This window comes from Triticum dicoccoides, chromosome 7B (assembly GCF_002162155.2).
Source record: "Triticum dicoccoides isolate Atlit2015 ecotype Zavitan chromosome 7B, WEW_v2.0, whole genome shotgun sequence".
Lineage (NCBI taxonomy): Eukaryota > Viridiplantae > Streptophyta > Magnoliopsida > Poales > Poaceae > Triticum > Triticum dicoccoides.
The window spans coordinates 727761842-727784051 of record NC_041393.1 but is presented as its reverse complement, the minus strand read 5'-3'; the positions used below and the strand labels follow the sequence as shown (position 1 = coordinate 727784051).

General features: G+C 44.7%; 1 protein-coding gene across 1 annotated transcript; it reads left to right on the top strand.

The window, feature by feature from the left end:
* The first annotated feature begins 9690 nt into the window (after positions 1-9690).
* On the top strand, positions 9691-18386 carry LOC119337398 (putative UPF0481 protein At3g02645). The gene is made up of 2 exons (XM_037609524.1): positions 9691-10073; positions 17072-18386. Exons 1-2 carry the CDS (start codon positions 9691-9693, stop codon positions 18384-18386), a joined length of 1698 nt encoding a protein of 565 aa, XP_037465421.1.
* Positions 18387-22210: the final 3824 nt, after the last annotated feature.

Genomic DNA, 22210 nt, shown 5'->3' with positions numbered 1-22210 from the left:
AGACTCCGTCCCGTGTCCGGATGGGACTTTCCTTGGCGTGGAAGACAAGCTTGGTGATACGGATATGTAGATCTCCTACCATTGTAACCGACTCTGTGTAACCCTAGCCGCCTCCGGTGTCTATATAAACCGGAGGGCTTTAGTCCGTAGGACACAACATACATTACAACAATCATACCATAGGCTAGCTTTAGGGTTTAGCCTCCTTGATCTCGTGGTAGATCCACTCTTGTACTACCCATATCATCAATATTAATCAAGCAGGACGTAGGGTTTTACCTCCATCGAGAGGGCCCGAACCTGGGTAAAAACATCATGTCCCTCGTCTCTTGTTACCATCCGCCTAGACGCACAGTTCGGGACCCCCTACCCGAGATCCGCCGGTTTTGACACCGACAGCGCCCCTTCCCCATGTATATATAGGTGGTAGGGGGAGGGGGGTGATGTCTACTACGCAACCTTCTTCTTGTAGACTCGTGTTGGGCCTCCAAGTGTAGAGTTTTGTAGGACAGTAGCAAATTTCCCTCAAGTGGATGACCTAAGGTTTATCAATCCGTGGGAGGCATAGGATGAAGATGGTCTCTCTCAAACAACCCTGCAACCAAATAAAAAGGAGTCTCTTGTGTCGCCAACACACCCAATACAATGGTATATTGTATAGGTGCAGTAGTTCGGCGAAGAGATGGTGATACACGTGCAATATTCCGTCCACGACGGCCGTCGGCCACTTTTTCCCCGTGTCCACGTACAGCCCGTTCACGGGTCCGTGGGGTCCGTGTACGTGGCGTGTGCATTGTAAGTGGTTTTGCCCACTTTTCCATGGCGCGCGTCCACTTCCGTCCACGACGGCCGTCGGCCAGTTTTTTCCCGTGTCCACGTACAGCCCGTTCACGGGTCCATGTAAGGTGGATGGTAGATATATAGGTTTTTGTAATCTGAAATTATAAAAACAGCAAGGTAGCAAGCGGTAAAAGTGAGCAAAAATGGTATTGCAATGCTTCGAAACAAGGCCTAGGGTTCATACTTTCACTAGTGCAAGTTCTCTCAACAATGATAACATAATTAGATCATATAACATTCCCTCAACGTGCAACAAATAGTCACTCCAAAGTCACTAATAGCGGACAACAAACGAAGAGATTATTGTAGGGAACGAAACCACCTCAAAGTTATTCTTTCCGATCGATCCATGGGGCTATTCCTATAAGTGTCACAAACAACCCTAGAGTTCGTAGTAAAATAACACCTTAAGACACACATCAACCAAAACCCTAATGTCACCTAGATACTCCAGTGTCACCTCAAGTATCTGCGGGTTAGATTATACGATATGCATCACACAATCTAAGATTCATCTATTCAAACCAACACAAAGAACTTCATGGAGTGCCCCAAAATTTCCACCGGAGAGTCAAGACGAAAACGTGTGCCAACCCCTATGCATCGATTCCCAAGGTCACAGAACCCGCAAGTTGATCACCAAAACATACATCAAGTGGATCAATAGAATACCCCATTGTCACCACAGGTATCCCATGCAAGACATACATCAAGTGTTCTCAAATCCTTAAAGACTCAATCCGATAAGATAACTTCAATGGGAAAACTCAATCCATTACAAGAAGGTTGAGGGGGAGAAACATCATATGATCCAACTATAATAGCAAAGCTCGCGGTACATCAAGGTAGTGCCAAATCATGAACACGAGAGAGAGAGAGAGAGAGAGAGAGAGAGAGAGAGAGAGAGATCAAACACATAGCTACTGGTAAATACCCTCAGCCCCGAGGGTGAACTACTCCCTCCTCGTCATGGAGAGCGCCGGGATGATGAAGATGGCCACCGGTGATGATTCCCCCCCCCCCGGCAGAGTGCCAAAATAGGGCCCCGATTGGTTTTTGGTTGCTACAGAAGCTTGCAGCGACGGAACTCCCGATCTAGGTTCTGTTCTGGATGTTTAGGGATATATAAGAGGTGTTGGCGTTGGGAACAAGTCAGGGGGGTCCCCGAGACAGCCACGAGGTAGGGGGGCGCGCTCGGGGGGTAGGGCGCGCCCTCCACTCTCGTGGTTGACTCGGGATTCTTTTGGTCCATCTCCGATGCTCCGTGGGCTTCTTCTAGTCCAAAAATAATCTCCGTAAATTTTAAGGTCAATTGGACTCCGTTTGATATTCCTTTTCTGCGAAACTCAAAAACAAAGAAAAAACAAAAACTGGCACTGGGCTCCAGGTTAATAGGTTAGTCCCAAAAATCATATGAAATAGCATATAAAACATCCAAGATGGATAATACAATAGCATGGATAAATCAAAAATTATAGATACGTTGGAGATGTGTCAATCATCCTCAAGCTTAATTCCTGCTCGTCCTCGAGTAGGTAAATGATAAAAACAAAATTTTTGATGTGGAATGTTACCTAACATATTTATAAATGTAATCTTCTTTATTTTGGCAAGAATATTTAGATCCATAAGATTCAAAATAAAAGTTTAATATTGACATAAAAACAATAATACTTCAAGCATACTAATAAGGTAATTATGTCTTCTCAAAATAACATGGTCAAAAAAGCTTATCCCTACAAAATCATATAGTCTGGCTATGCTCCATCTTCATCACACAAAATACTCAAATCATGCACAACCCCGATGACAAGCCAAGCAATTGTTTCATACTTTTGATGTTCTCAAACTTTTTTAACTTTTACGCAATACATGAGCGCGAACCATGGATATATCACTATGGTGGAAGAGAATATGGTGGTGCAGATGCTCTGTGCGATACCCAGTGGTTTCTCCAGCGGTGAGGTGGTGGTTTTGCGCTGCCATGATCATCTCAGGACGGTCTTCATGAGCGGGTTTCGCTATTACAAGGCTCAGATTAACCTGGCATGCTGTATCTTGGGAAATGCTTCTGTTCTTGAGCAGCTGATAATAGAACCAAGGATCAGAGACACAACATGGCCGGGTGATTCTTCTAGGTTGAATACCGGCCTTGAAGAAATTTTACCGGGGATTTGTGAGTGGGCACAGCTCACCTCGAAACGCTTTGGTAAGGTGATCAACGTCTTAGGTGCCCCCCTTCACAGTGAGTAAACCAATCCTTTTCTCATCTTATGTACTAGTATTGAATAATCTTCAATAGTCTGCAATCTGCAGCATTTCAGTGTAGCTGGGAGAAGTTTATTCATTCATGTAATGTTTCTGTGGTGACTGTTTTGGTTACTATTCATGGCTTTGCTCCTTTGTCCGCCCCTCTTTTAGAGGGAAAAAACGGTTAATCTATGTCTGTCATGTTCCTTTTTTTTTCCTTTCTCAGCACGCCTTATCTCAATCTGTATTTAAGAGGGTTATTTCTCCTGGTGCTACTGAAAGAAACTTGCATCTCTATATGTCAACTCTTCAAAGAAGTAAAGCTGTAATGGGAGCTCACTGGTAACGGAACTTATAGCACAAAATCTATGTATCGCTGTAGAGTCCAAACCCCGTATTTGGTCAAACTCTGGAAGCTAAAAGTTTGTTTGGAAATCACTACAAGAGAACAAATACTTCATAGACATGGGCCTATAGATGTCCCCTGTGTGGGGAAACTTGAAACAACCGATCATCCTTTGTTTTGCTGCCCCATTGCTATCTCTCTCTGGTCTTTTGCCAGGGTATCAGTTCAAGATATGATTACTTGGCTGAAATATGAGGGGAGCGGGAGCATCGGTTATATTTGGTTTGGGGTTACTGCTGTTTGGTGGGCTCTCTGGAACAGCTGAAATGATGTAGTAATTGTTTAACACGCAAGGCTATCAAGCATCCAACTGACACTCTGTTTTGTGTATTGCTTTTCCTTCAGCGATGGAGGCTTCTTTGGCCGGGCAAGACGCAGGGTCTCTTCAGCACCATCATTAGCAAGTGCCGGCTGCAGATTATTAGGAGTGGATCTTAATTAATGGGATGCTATGTTGCTTAGATTCTCTAATCCCCTGATGTCTGTTTAACGGAACACCTGGAAGATGAGGAGGAGCAGGCTGATGACAGTGTGCGCCCCCTGTTGAGAACGCCATTGGTGGGTAGGAGGCACCAGTGGGTGGCCAGAGAAAATGTATTAGGAAAGCTACTGACGCTGTCATGTTCAGAAGGTGAGGCACCAAAACCAAACCAGGCGATCTAAAATTAACTGTAAACCAGGGCTTTTCTTTGTCTGTGACAACCAATGTTTGAAGAAATTTGAGGTACCAAAACCAAACCAGTCGATCCAAATATTAACTGTAAACCAGGGCCTTTTTTTGTCTGTGAAATTCGAGGTTATATAAAAGGCTGTCTTGTCCGTGTATGGTTCAATTTCTTCAGCCGAGTTTAGTTTGTTTATTATTTAACTAATAAAGTCAGGTCATTACACCAAAAGAAGTTATGAGCCTAAAATAAAGCTACAGCCTACAAGTCCATTTCAAACAAATTGACTCTTCCAGTTATTTAATCTAATGAATAATGTACCTACATTCTAAAATATACTAAGATGTACTATTAAAAAAACACTACGTCATAGGGACATATAGTCAGGAGCATTTTTGTGCACCCAAAAAAAACATCTGTACTGATAGAACATGAGTGATGAAAGCTATGATCCCGACCAGGCGGCCTTCATGCGTGACCAGGTCGGCATCGACCTGGACGGCTTCCCGCTCGACCACAAGTTCCCGGACGACTACGGGCTGGAGGAAGAGGACGAGTGCGACATCGAAGTGGAGCCTTTGTTCGAGGAAGAGCTCGCCAACCAAGCCGCCGGTCCTAAGCCGAAGCGCAAGAGCAAGCGTACGAAGGCGTACATGGCGGCTGAGGACAAGCTTCTTTGTGAGTGTTGGCGAGACATTGGACAAGACCCCAAGACGGGCGCCGAGCAAAAGCATTCAACCTTTTGGATTCGTGTCCACCGAGAGTTTCATGAGCGCAAGAAGTTTCCGCCATACCAATTTGTGAACACGCGCGGGTGGGTCTCCATTTCCAAGCGGTGGAGGGTGATCCAACAAGAGTGCAACAAGCTTTGCGCCACTCTTGAGAGCGTCAAGGCCCGCCCCGTGAGCGGCATCGGCATGCAAGACATGGTATGCTAGCAAGCCGCCCTCTTTTGTGTCATCAAGTTCATCCTTTGCGTCTTCATATGAATATCACTTGCCCATATGCTTGCATGGAAACATTGTGTAGGCATTTCAAGCTTTGGAGGCATTCAAGGTGCAACATAATGGCAAGTGCTTCAACCTCTCCCATTGCTATCGGGTCATCAAGGACGAGGAGAAGTTCAAGACGCAATATGCCGCACTCAAGTCACGTGGAGGGAAAAAAGCCGTGGAGGATGTTGGGGAGGGCGAGCCGGCACGGCCGCGGGGGAAGACCAACTCCAAGAAAGAGGACAAGCGAAATGCGGCCACCAACGCTTTGATCGCAAGCATGGACGGCATGATGAACAAGAAGGACTCAAGGGAGGAGGAGCGCCGGCGTTTCAAGGTGGAGCAAATGGACGCTTTCATGGAGATCCAAAGGAGGAGGCTTGACTTGGACGCCGAGAAGCAAGCCAAGATGTTCGAGCTAGAGGCGGAGAAGCAAGCCAAGATGCTTGAGATCGAGGCCGCCAACGCCAAGACCAAGGCGAAAGAAGTGGCTCTCGCGAGCATGATGACCGGGGTGGAGATCATGAAGGTGGATCTCAACACCGTGTCGTCAAGGAAGAGGCCATGGTTCAAGAAGATGCAGGCCGACATGTTCAAGTTCGACGACGAGTGATCTCTGGCGGCGAGCGCCATGTTTTTTGTATGCCGGCATGACCACGGGAGCCGCGATGGCGTGATCGAACTTCAAGCCCTACCCTTTTTGTGTGCTGGCACGTGTGCCGGCCGGCTGGCGAGTGCGCCAGCATGAACGTGTTGCCACCAGGACGTTTCCAGCTACTTCTCTTGGTCCTCTTATTTGCGCCTTGAATCCCTGCCTCTCCCTCATCCTCTACTTCGCGTAGGGCAGCCGTGTAGCGGCGTGCACGATCTCAACAGAAGGTCGCCGCTAACAGTCGTGTTCCAGCCGGACCTCACCATCGCGGGAACAATTCCCGGTCATCCCCGAGGAGGTTTTCGAGGTCGCCGCATCTCTCTCACCTCGTACTATCGTCCTCGAGCTCGGGAGGCCTCGCCAGCGAGCGCACACTTGAAGTCCGAGCCGGCCGCGCTGTTCTTCTCCAACTCCAGCGACGCCCTGCCCTGTGTTCTGCGGTAAGCATCCTTGACCGCTCGATCTTGTTTTAACCGCCCAGATCTGGTGGCCGTCCATCGGTTAGCCGCAACAGCAAACACTCTCCAGCCTATCAAAGTGCGCCACGTGGCAAGGATTTTGATTTAAATAGAAAAAGGCAGATTTGTTCATGTTTTTCAAACCTTCACAACTTTTGCATCGTTTATCCAAATTTGATGAAACTAATGCCAAATTCTTCATCCTGATCCCCTCTATCTAGCACACCTATCCAATATAATTTTTGACACTTTCAAATTTGAAGTTGCTCAAATTTAAAATTAACCTTCTGGATGCCATATCTTTCAAACCGTTGATCCAAATTAGTTGATTCTTTTTGCATTGTGACCCTATTAGCATGTAGATAATATATACCTACTGTTATGTTCTTTTAATTAAGTTTTTATTTGCATTCCTTGTTGTTGACTTTATTGTGGTGTTATGTGAGTACGGTTTATTTATCGATGCCTTCGTTAATCGTATAGATTGTCCAGAGTGCGAAGTGAATCGGAATTAATCGTTAGAGTACTTCAACAGCATTCAAGGCAAGTTTGCACTTTTGATTTTGCTCATCCTATATTCTGCTATGCATGTGTGGTTTTATGCTATGATATATGTTTGGCCTGATATGTGTATTCCGTGTTGTCATGTTTTGGTATTGATTGTGTTATGTGATGATGTGATCAACTTGCTATGGTAGACGTGGGCATGTGTCGAGTGATACATGAGAGTGGTGAGTGTTTATAGCCGTAGTCTCGGGATTTTTAACCAGGTGAATGCGTCATTAGCAGAGCGCTCTATTGTCCATAGAGAATGCGACATTGACAGAGCGCACTTGAGGCAAGGTATAGTTTTCGGAACATAAATCAGGTGAATGCGTCCTTGGCAGAGCGCTCTATTGTTCCTAGAGAATGCGCCACCAACAGAGCGCACTTGAGAGACTTCTGAAGTTCTTGTCATGTTTACTTAGGATCTTTGGGGTTATCACGGGCGAATAAATTAGAGACCGTTGTAAGTTCCGTTAGTGGAGGTATGTGAAGACATTATTTTGCGAACCAACTTGAGTGTTTTGTTGGTCATACCTTTCTTGTGGATGTAGGTTTGCTATATCATTATGTGTGATTTGCCAATACATTCAATGTATTGACCCTTGTGGCTGCAACTTATCATGTTGCAGGATTTTTAGATGATCAGTGAGATAGAGTAGGGTTGTGAGTCTTCACTCAACATTTTCGCCAGTGGGCATTGACGGGACTCATCGTTTACTTATGCTACATTTCCGCTATTATTATTGAATAAAGATAGCTATGTGCTATGAGATTGTAATACCTTATAAATTTTGGATCATACGTTGTACTAAATGATGCACTTGTTATTTGATATTCATATGTACTGTGTGTGCTAGCGAGTCGATCCGGGGACTAGCACGGTAAGCACAGAGACATCGAATCTTATCAGGTTCGGATCGTTACAATATATCATATTTATTTTAAATTTCATCAAAAAATTGCAAGAAATCTCCGCAGCAACCAAACACTATCATTGTTGTAACTATTTGCGGAAAACATGGCAAATGGTGCCCACAAAAACATCATCAAAATATAACAACGTGTCATCTTTGAGGCCTAGGCACGTATGCAATGAGCCAACTGACAATGGGTGAGTCCCTTGAGACGATGCTGCTAGGAAGCACACACACGGAGGGGCCGATGTCTCGACGAGCTTAGGTTGTTGCTGCGAGATGCAAAGCCGAACGCTAGGATGGGCACACGACATTTATTGGACCTCAACTGAGAAGTACTACGAATGATGACCGGCGGGACTACAACGACAACTGAGTGATGTTGTGACCGTTGACAGTGGTGCTGCAAGTAGCCATGGCCATGCTGCCATTATTGACGACATATATAGCTGCTACCAGCTTTGTCGCAATTGCGTGCAGAGGAGCACGCTACTCTGACGGAGACGGTAGCTGCTACAACAAAGAGGCTAGGTACTGCAAGGTCAGGCTCGGCGATGATGGCCACCACGATAGGGTGACCCTGCTACAAGCGCTGAGACGGCGGTGCAGCGAGTACGCTTGTCGTGCTGCAAGACGGTGGGGGTGGCAGGAATGTGACTATGTGAGCACGAGATGCAATGTTACGAGCAGGAGTGCGTTGGGGAAATTTTCCTCTTTGCAGGGAACGTGATGGGGAAAGTTTCTTTCTACAAAAGAAACCAGTTCCCAGACGTTGAGAATCCTGATGAAGTTTATTAACTTGAGTGATACTCCTACAATTTTACTAAAACCACAACAAGTATCATGGAACAGAGGGAGTAGTTACTTGATCCACTGACAATTAAGACAAAACCGAATCGGGGGGAACTTCGACACACGGCTCCGGTGGATCCCTGATCTGCCAAAGGAAAAGAATACCATATTGCGGATGTTAATCCTGCGCGGTGACGTTCGGTCCGGTCCGGTCCAGTCCTAGTTAATTGGCTTGCCACACCAGCTCGGTTATTATCCCTTGCAACCGTGGTTCGTTAAACTACTTCTACTTGTATTGTATGTAGTAGGCCTAGCTCGCTAGTAGCATGGATGCACCAATAGATGGTGGCACTATCACAGCAAGTATGTAGTATTAATTACACCCACATACATAACATATACTCCCTCCGTTTCTAAATAGTTGTCTTTCTAGACATTTCAAATGACTACTACATACGGACGTATGTAGACATATTTTAGAGTGTAGATTCACTCATTTTGCTTCGTATGTAGTCACTTGTTGAAATGCCTAGAAAGACAAGTATTTAGGAACGGAGGGAGTACATACATATAGTGGTAGTACAAACGCATCACGACGTAAGGACGGCCAACCTTGCAATGCATATGTTTCATGTCCGTTTGGTTAACGTACACCACGTACCATACGATGCATCTGGTCATTCATCACGTCACGCCCACGTGCATACAGCCAACACACACGTACGTATAGACGTAGCAACTTGTTCACCGTGGCATTAAAATAGCACTGGTTTCCAGGTCACGACGCTACTAATTTAGTTACCTGTCTGGTGTGGTGCATGTTTCACACTTTTGATAATTATAAGCTTGGTTTTTAACTACTACTACTACTAGTACGCAACTACTGATCCATATATGATGATTAACCACCCACAGCCACTTGCATGCATACTCTATGTGTACACACCAAGAGGAGCAACATCATTCGAGGCTAATAATGCTAAACATACAAAGGTTTACATGCATTACTCGTTGGAGGCGATATATATTGACCTCGCTGGTTATCTTGGTCTAGTCAATTAATTAGAAGCCATTGGAGGCGATATATACAGCTCGCGTAAGAAGCAAGTAGCACCAGGAACTACCTACCTACGTACGCAGTAAGCTAAGCTAAGCTAAGCTCAGACAAAAGGACGATGGCGTTGGCGCAGCCGCAGCTCCAGGCGCAGGCCCGGTTCGTGCGGGCAGCCGCGGCAAACGCCGGCGTGGAGCTGGACGAGTCACGGTGGGTGAGTGAGGTGCGGCGGCGGATGGAGGCCGTGGCGGAGGAGCTGGGAGCCGTGGCCATGGTCTTCGACGTGCCAAGGCTGCTGCGATCGACGAGGCCCGAGGCGTACACGCCGCAGCACTTCGCCCTGGGGCCGTACCACTACCAGCGGCCCGGGCTGAGGGACATGGAGCGCTACAAGCTCGCGGCGGCCAAGCGCGCCGAGCAGCTCTTCGCCCCTCACCACACCTTCGACCATCTCGTGCAAAACTTCGTCGGCATGCAGGACAAGATCAGGGCCCCATACCACAGGTACCGCCGGCTCTACAGCATTTTCTCCTTTCTACTGCATAATTTTTAAAAATATTTTATTTGATAATTTCTTATTTGGCTTACTAAATAAAATCATGTTTATTTGATAAGTCAATAAAACAAAGGAAAAATTGATGGGAAAATCCAGAGATGGGAGAGAAAACGTAAACGGGGAGGGACCGTAGGAACGGACGATTAACGTAAGGGCAAACTTTTTTTGTATGTTTGTGTTATTTTTAGATATATCTATATCAATATAAAAAGTGTGAATTGCGGATCCAACACATCTCATGTGTTCAACCATATGTCTATCCAATGATCTATATTGTCTCCCAACAAAAAAAGATCTACATTCTCCCAGTCTTTAGCGCTAAACGTGTTTAGCACCAAACAAGATTAGCATCCTCGCCTAATTAATAGCATACTGATGAAAGCCAGCGCAAAGCAATTAGTTATATACTAACTAATATCAATATGTAATTATGATTTTGCTGAATAGTAGTGTGCAATGCAATTAATATATTGTCTAATATTAACATGTGTTGCACATACACGAATACTAGTATATAGCAGAGATATACTTAGTCATCCATCTAATTAAGCTCTCAAAACAGAATTATAACCTCAAAAAAATATCTTATGTTCAGATTTTTTTTCTGGGAAAATCAGTATTAGTTAACAAATGAAGCAAAAATGGTATGATGAGGTTCAGTTAGATGTATCTAATAAATATTTTTATTTTATTTTGCTAATAATTAATTTAATAATTTTAGCTGTACTTAAAAATATATAACTTAATAATATGCATTGCCAACATTATTAGAAAGGACAAGCTATACATCGCGAGCGCGTGAGAAATTTTTTAACTTTTCAATAAATACATACAGATGTAATACACAATGATAGATGGACCCTCAACAAAACTAGGACACAAGTTTATTATGAGGGCCATCTATATATTTCACTCACGATGCAAAATTCTCTTTGTGTATGATTCAATAGGCAGTGGATCATATAAGAAATCACTTTAATTAAGGGAGGACAAGATACATGGAGTAATAAAGATAAATTCAATATACCTATGTTCTGTTTAAAGTTTCCTTTTAATAAATTACATAAAATACAAGCAGTGTTAAAGCAGGTGAAGGAACTAAACATAAAATTACATCTAAGCTTTTATTTATTAGATCTATTTTTCATAGAAACTTCCTCCAAAATATATTTGTGGAGGGGGGCCACAAAATAGAATAGTTGCAAACTAGTTTGATGTCTCCACATTGGGAAAAAATGTATGAAAGGGCTGCATAATTAAGTTACACAGGTAGCCATGTCGGCTTAGATTTATGAAATCCGCAGAGTAAAATTGAGCCACACAAGTGTGTGGGCCACCACACTAGGTATAACTAATGGAGATGCTAAACAATAATTTAATTTGTGTTATTCTAAAATAATGAATAACAGGCCCTCTCTTCTCCTCATAAATGTATTTCACAAGTCAGTGCGCTTTTTTATCTTGCTTGCTGTCCAAAGTCTTTCTTATTTTGGCCTTGTGATGTTTTTAAAGGCAGTTGAGAACGTAGAGATGAGCACAACAATTTGACATTTCTGGCCGGCACGGTCACAATTAAATTGGTGTCATCTGGCTACCCTTATGAAGATTTTTTAATCTAGCATTGATAAGGGAAAGAAAATGGGAGAGTTATTTAATTGTGAATGATTGCTTCCCGCAAAAAAAAATTGTGAATGATTGCTACTTGCACCCCCTAGCATAAAAAGGTAAAAATAAAACATTTGAACTAAAGATGACCGGAATCGTCATGTTTTCCTTTTAGAAACACACTTGTCTACATCGTAGACACATACACACATCTATTGTTGTTAACGAGGCACAATGCCTTCAATATTTAAGTAATATATTGTCCAATTCTTCTGCAAGCTAGATACTCAGATGACATCGGCACATAGAGAACTAGGTGATGCCCCGCGCGTTGCCGTATGAATTGTGTGACAGAAAATACATAAATACATACTTTAAAATATATATAATTAATAGACAAACAAATGAAAGGGTGTTCTCAGTTTACATTTAAAAAAGAAGAAGCATGTGATGAAAAATATAAAAAGAGGAAAACTTTTGAACTGAACTAAAGACAGCATCTTTAAAAAAATATGAAGCATGTACTATATTTTTTTGCTCCAACCATCGAAAGCATATACTGTCCATGCATGATTTGATTTCCCTGGACAAAAAAAGACATGCATGCCTTGATGGGGTGGCATTTATTACAATAATATATTAATGCTAAAAATATAACATGCATGACTTGATGAGGTGGCATTTTTTTTCATCAACGGATTAATAGAAAAGATGTAACTTCTGAGTATACATGACATGTTGTCACGCAATTTTGATCGGGCGGCTATCAATAATTGAGGTGATGTGGAAACACCCAAGTGCAGAGAAATCTAGTAGTACGGGCTAGTTATTTAGATATAAAAGATCAAAGAGGAGAGGTCAACCTACTGTAGTTGTATTGCTTAACTAATCTACTCATCGTTGTATCATCAGTATTCTTGATATTTATGTCTGTTTCACTTTTTTCGATCCAATTTAATTTGTTTAGTCAAGAAAACAAAGCCTAAACATAAAAAAAATTCAACATAGTAAATATAATAGTGTATGTTGAGTGTAGAAAACACTTCAAGGTCAAACGATGAAGCAACTACCGCTTCGCTTTCAAAGTTGACACATTCTCTTTCAAATCAAAGAGTTTTCATTGGAGCTGCTTCAATTTCTAAGCAGCGTACATCACAACATTTATGAAACCTTCTCAAATTTTTACCATAGCCTACTGAGGTCATATCTGTCACCATGCCAAGTTTCATGTTTTTCAGACTTTGTTGGCATCTTTTAGTATTAAAACCTGATAAGATCATTGTTAGTCATCTAGTTATGCCACGTGGATGTTTAACATTTCATTTCATCTCTTGGAGACAACCTAAAATATAGATCAACCCATTTGTTATAGAACTTTTTTACACTAGTATGCACAAATGAGACTCACTTTTCAATCCTGTTGTGAAATATTTTTCATTTTTTATTTTTGAAATACCAAGTTAAGGTACCTTCTGTAGTACCTTTAGTTTTTTCATCACAAACATCCCTAAATGTTTCCACATGGAACATATGACATTACAATGCTATCACAAAATTTTGTCATTTTTCTGGAATCATTTCCTACCTTTAATACATTAACTCCATTACTAGCAATTTACCAGATAATATTCAATTTTGCATTACATGTATGTAAAAGAAGGGCCATAAATTCAACAAAAATTATCTTGATGTACTTATATATATTTCTAGGTCCCTCCAGCAATAAACACAAAATTCAAAAGTTTGATGTTAAAAATCTAAAGGGACACATGCAACCCACTTTTTTACTTGTTTGCCGAGTGTTTTTCAAAAAATACTCGGCCAAGATGGTTCCACAATCAGTCTACCATTCACTGCGGTTGTAATGTGCACCTGGAAAAGTCTTAATACTAGGCAAACCACCTATTTGCCAAGTGTTTTTCTGGCACACTCGACAAAGGGTTGTTTGTCGAGTTGCCAAAAAACTTGACACTAGGCATTCCATCAAATCTAGTAGAGTAGCCGTCTATCTTCACCCATAAATGTACTTCACACACACTGGTGTTTTTCTTCTCTTCTGTTCTTTTTCTTAGGTTTGCCTTGAGAGCATTTGAAAAGCAGTTGAGAATGCAGATCTATTAAGATTTCACATTAATTGGTTACGGGATTACAATACGCAATTTGAAATGTCTGGCCGACGCACGGTCACAAATTGGTGTCTTCTTTTTACCCTTATTAGGAATATGAAGGATGAACTAAGCTTGCTAGATAAGGGAAAGATATCATTAGTTCTAAGCCTGGGTTAGATCTTTCCAATAACTCGTTAGATTATTTCTTATCTGAGTTGTACATATTTGTACCTTTTTTTCCTTTTTCCTTTGTTTCTTTTTAGTTCTACTTCATGTATACTTTCTTTTCTGTGTTCACTATGATTTTTTGTACATTTATTAATGAATTATTATAAGTACATGTAGGAGAGTCCCGTTGTTTCCCATTAAAAAACAATTTTGTGCGATGTGGTTATTCGTATTAGGATTATGCAATCAAGCATTGTTTGACAGGCAAATAAACAGTAGTGTTATTTAACTGTAGATTATTTTACTTGCATCCCCATACAATGGAAAATAATAATAATAAAACTATTTTAGGAACACGCTGAGTTGATCGCAGATGTACACACACAATATTGATTGTCAATTAATTTTGCAAGCTAAGTAGTATTACTAAGATGACATTAGTACCAGAGAATCAGAGAGGAAAAATAAACTCAAACTTTTATAGTTGCATAGCTTATTAAATCGTTGAATTATCGCCTCATTGGGACTCTTTATGTTTGTGTTTGTTTCACTTTCTTTGATATAATGTACTTTATTTACCCAATCAATAAAGTCAGATTACCTACTAAAAAAGTTTGAACTGTTGCATGATGTATAACTAACACTATAGACCACATGACAATCCGAACATAAAAATTATTTCATATTGATTCTACCTTCTAGTTTTGTTAAGAGAGAAAACCAGAGCATACAATTGCAAGCTTTATAAACAGAAGAAATAACTATATGCTATATACAGACACAAGAAATTGTTTGTAAGCTACCTACATACTCCAGTTACACAATCTTGTAGGTATCAAAGTTGCATACATTAAAAATGTATACTTGTAAAATTCATATATTTAGAAATAACTAAGTCACAACACAAATTAAAATAGAAACAAAATACCCTTTTTAGGCGAAACTCAACCCACAACACACACTAACTCAAAAGGGCCCGCCTACAATTGATCTTGGATATGTAAACTCAAAGTACACCACCACAAAACCATAATCATATGCTCATGTAAACAAGCAGAATTGCCTCACTTTTGCAAGAAATTAAGATGAACCCTCAAGAAGCAAACTAGATTAATAAAATCTAGCTGAAATAGTGCTATAATCACATTGTTTAATGAAAGTTAAACTAGCTAGTATAAACCATGCCCATCACAAATTCGAAAGTTGGCAATGTTTGATCTCCTCCTAGTTATAATTTTGACTAGTACTGAATGTCTGAATCTAACTCTCGAATTTCATCATCAATCCTTAAGTGGTCATCATTCAAATCTATAAGTTGTGTAAAAAATAATCTATATTGTGTCAATGTTTTCACAAAACTAAGATTGCTTAGTATCATTAGAAAAGCATATGCCATCTCGATCGATCATATGCATACGTGCAATAATACTTTTCATAGATGTGCACACACATACTCCAGTTACGCACAAGAATTTCTTTGTAAGCTACCCACATACTCCAGTTACACAATCTTGTTGGCACCAAAGTTGCATACATTTGAAATGTATACTTGTAAAACGGAGAGCTTTAAAGTTGTTAGTTAAATTCATATTTGTAAAAATAACTAAGCCACGACACAAATTAAGATAGAAACAACAAATTCCCTTTTTAGGTGAAACTCAACACAGAACATATGCCCGGGTAAACAAGCAACATTGCCTAGTTACTTTTGCAAGATACTCCCTCCGATCATTTTTAGTCCGCATAAGAATTTTTTTAAGCCAAACTTCATAAAGCAGACCATATTTATATGAAAATATATCAAGATATACAATATTAAAGTTAAAAAGTATGAAAATTGAATTCATGACACATCAATTGATATTGATTTCGTATTGTGAATGTTGATATTTTTTCTATAAAGTTGGTCAAAGTTTACAAAGTTTGACTTCAGATAAATCTTATATGCGAGTAAAAAGGACTAGAGGGAGTACAAAGATGAAACCTTAAGAACCAAATTAGCTCAATAGATTCTAGCTGAAATCATGTTATAACCACATATGCGGTGTTGCAATACTCTATGACGGGAGGTTTTTACAACATAACTTCTCCTGCGAATTTTTTCTGCAACAAGACCTCAGTTGCAAAAAAAACTAATGTTGCAAAAAAAAAAAAACAATCCGCAACAAGACCTGTGTTGCTGAAATAATTCCGCAAAAAGATCTGTGTTGCAGAAATAAATTCCGCAATAAGACCTGTGTGGCAGAAATAATTCCGCAACAAGACCTGTATTGCAGTATGGAGACGCGTTCGGCCATGTGATGCGGTAATCCGACGGCTCGCGACCCGGCTGATCTCAACCGGCGGATGCGTAGGCCCTTTTTTTTTAGTTTCTTAAGATATAGATAAATTTTAGATTCTCCGTCCATGCATGCATGGTAGATGTATGTTGTGGCGATGTTGTGATACACTGTTCAAGAAATCTTTCGATTCAGTGATTAATCTTTCAATTTATCGCTAATCGGGGGGTGACCGATAAGATTATGCCTTATCTTCACCATTTATCTTCTGGACCGATTCATAGCACTATGTTAGCGAAAACTATGTTTATTTATGTTATGTGGACCTTGTTGCGCAATATGTATTTGTGTCCTATTTTTTTTGTCATTATACAAGGATTCAAAGGCTAGAAATCAAGGTAACACTTCTATCAAATAAGTTTTGGTGTTGAATATAACGTATTTTAGTGTTGGGTACCTGAGATTTGCAAAAATATCCGATTAATAGTCGACCGATAAAATCGATTAATCGACCGATTTCCGATTAATCTCTAATCCCTAGCTGACCAAGACGATAACGATAAGCGATATCCTCAACATAGGATAAAACTAGGATCATTCTACAAAAATGATGTCAAAGGATTTGCCATGCTTACCGAAGGGAATTGCCACTCGCGACACGTAATTTGCCATCAAAAGACGTCCGATTTGAGATGCATAGCATTTCCGTAAAACTAAAAATATTGCTTTATTATCATTAGAAAGAAAATATGCATCATCCATCGATCGTATGTGCAATGAATGTAGGTTCCTTGAGCTGAACGAGCAGACGCTGTCATGGATGATGGCAATCGACACGTGCTTCCTCCTTGACTTCCTTGAGAAGTACCACGTGGACAAGGCGACGGACCTGGTGTCCTCCTCGCCCAACTGGATCAACGCCACGGTGCGGGACGCCATGATGCTCGAGAACCAGATCCCGCTCTTCCTCTTCACCGCCGCGCTCCAGCTCCGCCACGGCTCCGAGGAAGCCGCCGCCGATGCCATGCGCGTCGTCTTGGACCGCTTCATCAGGGACGTGTGCCCCATCAAGACAAACACGCCGGCCCTCACCGGTGACATCGCCGAGCACGGGCACCTGCTGGAGCTCCTCTACCATTTCCTCGTGCCTGCCTCGGCCGTCTCCGCCCAGCAAAACGCGGCGAAGCTTCCGCCGCTGGTCCCGGAGGTGGCCATCTCCCTCGACGCGCACGGTGCGGTCGAGGAGCAGCAGGTCCCGGACACCGACAAGGTGCAGCAGGCGTGCATGCAGGTGTCCAGCCTCGACGTGCCGCCTGCACGGTTCATCAAGAACCTAATCACCAAGCCGATGAGCTTGGTTTCGAGCCTCCCGGGGTGGATTGTGGGCAAGGTGCCGCAGCTGTCGGGGGTGGCGCAGCTGCTCGGGAAGTTGATGGCGTCGACGGACGTGGCGGCGCTGCTCAAGGGCGTGAACCTGGGGACCATCATCAAGTCGCCTCTGGCGCAGGAGATCATGATCCCGTCGGTGGCGCAGCTGGCCGCGTGCGGCGTGCGGTTCTTGCCGGCCCCGGAGGGCGTGGCCGGGATCGCCTTTGACGCGGCCACGGCGACGCTCACCCTGCCGGTGCTCCATCTCGACAGCAACACGGACGTGATCCTCCGCAACCTGGTGGCGTACGAGACGGCCGCCGTGCGCGGGCCGCTGGTGCTGGCGCGGTACACGGAGCTGATGAACGGCATCATCGACACACCCAGGGACGTGAAGATCCTGACGGGGTGCGGGATCATCGTGAACGGCATGAAGAGCAACAAGGAGGCTGCCGACATGTGGAACGGGATGTGCCGGGCAGTGCGGCCGAGCAAGGCGCCGCTGCTGGACTGCGTGATCACGGAGGTGAACGCGCACCGGAACCGGAGCGCCGCCGTGAGAGCGAGGAAGATGCTGAAGCGGTACGTGTTCAGGTCGTGGAAGGTGCTGACGCTGCTGGCCACGGTGGTGCTGCTGCTCATGACGGCGCTGCAGACCTTCTGCACCGTCTACGACTGCAAGCGCTGGTTCGGTGGCCGCATACCGCAGCTGACGGCCGGAGGAGGGCAGTAGCTAGCGAGCTTCTTCACTTTCCTACGTACAGAGTTCCGCGACAACTGTCAAACATGTTTTACAATTCCATCGTGCATGTCCCATGCAACTATGAAGTGTCTGAACAAACTTTAATTATATTTTGGTTATCGTTACAGATTTTTGTAAATCCTTCGCAGACGGTGGTCAGGACACTGTAATCCTGTTTGAGTTCACAGTCGCGACCATGTCACCTTAACAAAATTCAAAACACAATCCCGGTTAAAGAATCCCCTATATAATTAGAGTCTCTGTGCATATACAGACAACAACGAGCCCCATGACACGGCATTCCTCGCCGGAGTAGCCATACCATCAAGCATTGCACATGCACCCTCCACATCTCCGGTCTTGCCATACATGTCAATGAGCACGGTGGCAACGGCAGCATCTCCGATCTTAGCCCACTGCCCATGCCCACAACCTGTTCAATAAAATGCCTAAGCATGACGTCATCTCCTCGACAGCCATCATGCCTGAGCGGGACGTCATCTCCTGGACAGCCCTCATGTCCGGGGACATGTCACTTTTTGCCCAAATCGAGAAGGTGAAGGCTTTCCGGTAGCACACCGCTGTGAGACATGTCACGGAGGAGGGAAACAGCCAGGCAGGGTCGGCCAGTGCTAGTGTACCCGGACATGAGGGATGTCCAGGAGATGACGTCCCGCTCATGCATTCCATCGTCGAACAGGTCGTGGGCATGGGCAGTGGCGCCGCATCGACAGCAAGCAGCGATGATGTGGTTGCAAGAAGAGATGGAGGCAGTGCGACCTCGAGGAGCTTCGCATGGGTGCCTGTCTATGGAGACCCGGCAAGCATGCCCAAAGCTCCACTTCCTCCACGTTTGAATGCCCCAAGAAGACATAAGGCTCTAGCCACGACCCTAATGTTGGCACAAATTAAGATCATCGTCCATGACAGAATTGTTAGCGTGACAACTATTGTACACTGCATGTATGTAACGTTATCTGTTACTATATGGCCTGCGTGCCTATTTCCACGGGAGCTCTCTCCCTTATGTACTCTGTACCTCTGTCTGAATCAATACGAACAGTCTGTATGCATTGCAACTCTATCCTCTAGCTTGGTATCGGATAACATGGCAAATTTATAATACGATTTATCAAATTAGATATTTTTGTTGTGCCAAAATAATCTGACAATTTCTGCACACGGAAGCAATTGTGTGCTGATGATCTGCAACGTTCAAGTTTAAATGTTTCTTGTTTGGGAGAAAAAATATATATTTACAAACTTTGCCTTACTCCAGTGAAAAGGACATGCGATACCGACCAAGATGGTAGAAAGAAAAACATTGTGTACGTGTAAGACGACGACCTCTTAACTCACTCGCCCGCCGGCACTCATTGCAGCGTTTGCCTAGCCGTCCTTCAGTCGCCATTGTTTGTATACTCCCAAGTCGTTGGAGTATGCATATGTTGTAAGTGATTATTGTCACACAAGTCAAGATTGCTTATTTGTTAATTTGTCTGTCTTCCACCGTAAAAAAAGTAAAAATAAATAAATAATTTGTCCGTCTTCATGCAGCCAAAGGAGCGCATTTTTCTAGAACCTCTGCTATTGCACATCACAGGCTTTAAAGGTTGGAGGTTCCGCCGGATGAGACTCATCGCGGAGGAGCAAACAACCTGGGGGTTTGATCAACACCTCCGGATTTAATTCAAGGTTAGTACGAGGTATACATACACAATCTTGTTTCATTGTATAAGTACATGCTATTAATGCCTCTACCAAGTAAATCGGTCGTATACACAATATTGTTCCACTTGCACATAGTGAGACCTTGCTAAGAGCCGGCTGACGGGATTAGAGCCCCGTGCCGCTCCCGCGAGCGGCCCGGGCGGAACCCTAGATCGCCGCCGCCGCTCCCCTTCCTCGTCTCCCTTCTCCCTCGCCGCCGCCAGGGGACGCCGTCGGGCAAAGCCCGCGTGTGCGTAGGCGGCGGCGGGTCTCCCTCCCCCCTCGCGAGGCTCCTGGGCAGCGCGGGACAGCCGACCCTCGTGGCGGCGCTCGGCTCGGCGACAGGTCGGGCCGCCGGCGGATCTGGGCGGGGCTCCCCTGCTTGGTGGCGCTGCGGCGCTGGCGGCGGCGTGGTTTGCGCGGGGCGGCGAGCGCGCGGGCTCCTCCTCATCCCGATCTGATGGCGTCGCAGTGGCGCTGGCGCTCGGGCATGCGGCGGGGTATGCGAGGGTGGTCGGCGCGCGTCTTCCTCCCCGATCTGATGGCTACACGGTGGAGCCAGTGCTTGGGCGGTTGGCTTCGACAAGCGGTGGCGGGCGCAGGGATCTCGGCGGCGCTCCGGCGTGGGCAGGCGGCGGCGGTCCCTGTGCGCGGTCGGCGGCTCTGTCTCTGACCCGGACGTCGCGGGGGATGGCGGCGGCCAGGCGTGACCTGCGATCTGGATGCGGTGGTGCCGGCGGCTCGCCGATATGCTGGTACTCCAGGGTCTGCCTGGTGGTGCTGGTGGTGACGGCGGCCCGGGCACAAGAGTTGGATCCCTTTGAACTGATCTGGGTGAAAACTTGCCTTCGGCTCCTGCTAAGGCCGACGGTGGCAGCGCTATCTGCGTCGTTCCCTTCTTTAAGGCATCGCCGTGGAGAAGTTCAAGGCCACTCTCTGCTACCTTCGGGGGAAACCCCAGATCGGATGATCGGATGACGGCGGCGCTCTGGTGTCGTTCATCCCTTGGGGGCGTCATTCTTGGAGGTACACACGTGATCGAGGGACCAGAGGATGGATTCTTTGGTGGAGCGGTGCTTCATCCTACACACTGATGGTGACGGATCTTGACGGCGTGGCGCAATGCAGATTCGGAGTTCGCTGTGGGAGGATGGACTCGTGCAGGAGGACGACGCTGTCGGGCGTCATGGTGACGTCGATGGCAGAGAGACCTGGCACGGTACATGCAACAGTACAGCTCTGAAGAAGGTTGGTGGCAGGTGGCTGCGGCGGCCTCATACTCGGCAGGCGTCCTGGTTGAGGAGAGCGCCGGACTGGTAGGTGCCCCATACCCGGCAGGCGTCCTGGTTGGGACCTCAGGTCTTAGATGTTTAGGTTTGGCTGCGATGTCGGTTTGGTATTAGGCCCAGACTATCTGCGCCCCATCATCAATTGGATAGGTGTAACGACAGTTGTTGCGTAGACGGTGGCTTTAGTCTTGCTGTTGTATGGCTTTGTAAGGTCTTGTGAGAATAATTAATAAAGTGGTCGTATGCATCGCCCAGATGCAGAGGCCGGGGGTCATCCTTCTTTTATAAAAAAAAGTAAATCGGTCATATGCAGTGGTCGATCAATCTTCTCCTTTAGTAAACTAACCAACCTTTGTCTATGTATCATGTCAGAAGCTGGGCCGATCTAGCGAACAAAATCATGGCTTCATCGAGCCGCACCTGCATCTCCCACCCCGCCCACCTAGAACATGAGCTGACACTCGAGGTGGTTGGGAAGTTCGTGTGCAATGGTTGCCATGAGTACGGCCCGGGAAAGAGGTATAGATGCCAGACATGCTGGTACAACCTGCACGACAAATGCGCTTTGGACGAAGGAACGAAGATTGTGCATCCCTTGCTTAAGAACATTGAGCTCGAGTTGCGGTTCGCCCCCGCCAGTCCCGAGGGCTCCAAGCTGGTATGCGACGCGTGTGGCGACGATATGACGGGATTCCATTACCACAGCAGCAAGTTGTCCCTTCACCCGTGTTGCTACGAGAAGCCACCGGATGGTAAGGTGAGGGAGAAGAAGGATGCCCCCAAGGAAAACCTGGGCTGGCGTATGCTGTATGCAAG

Excerpts from the sequence above, each read along its gene's own strand:
- LOC119337398 (XM_037609524.1), top strand. The coding sequence starts at position 9,691 with ATGGCGTTGGCGCAGCCGCAGCTCCAGGCGCAGGCCCGGTTCGTGCGG. Across the intron at positions 10,074-17,071 it reads ATCAGGGCCCCATACCACAG|GTTCCTTGAGCTGAACGAGC; the intron begins GTACCGCCGGCT and ends CAATGAATGTAG.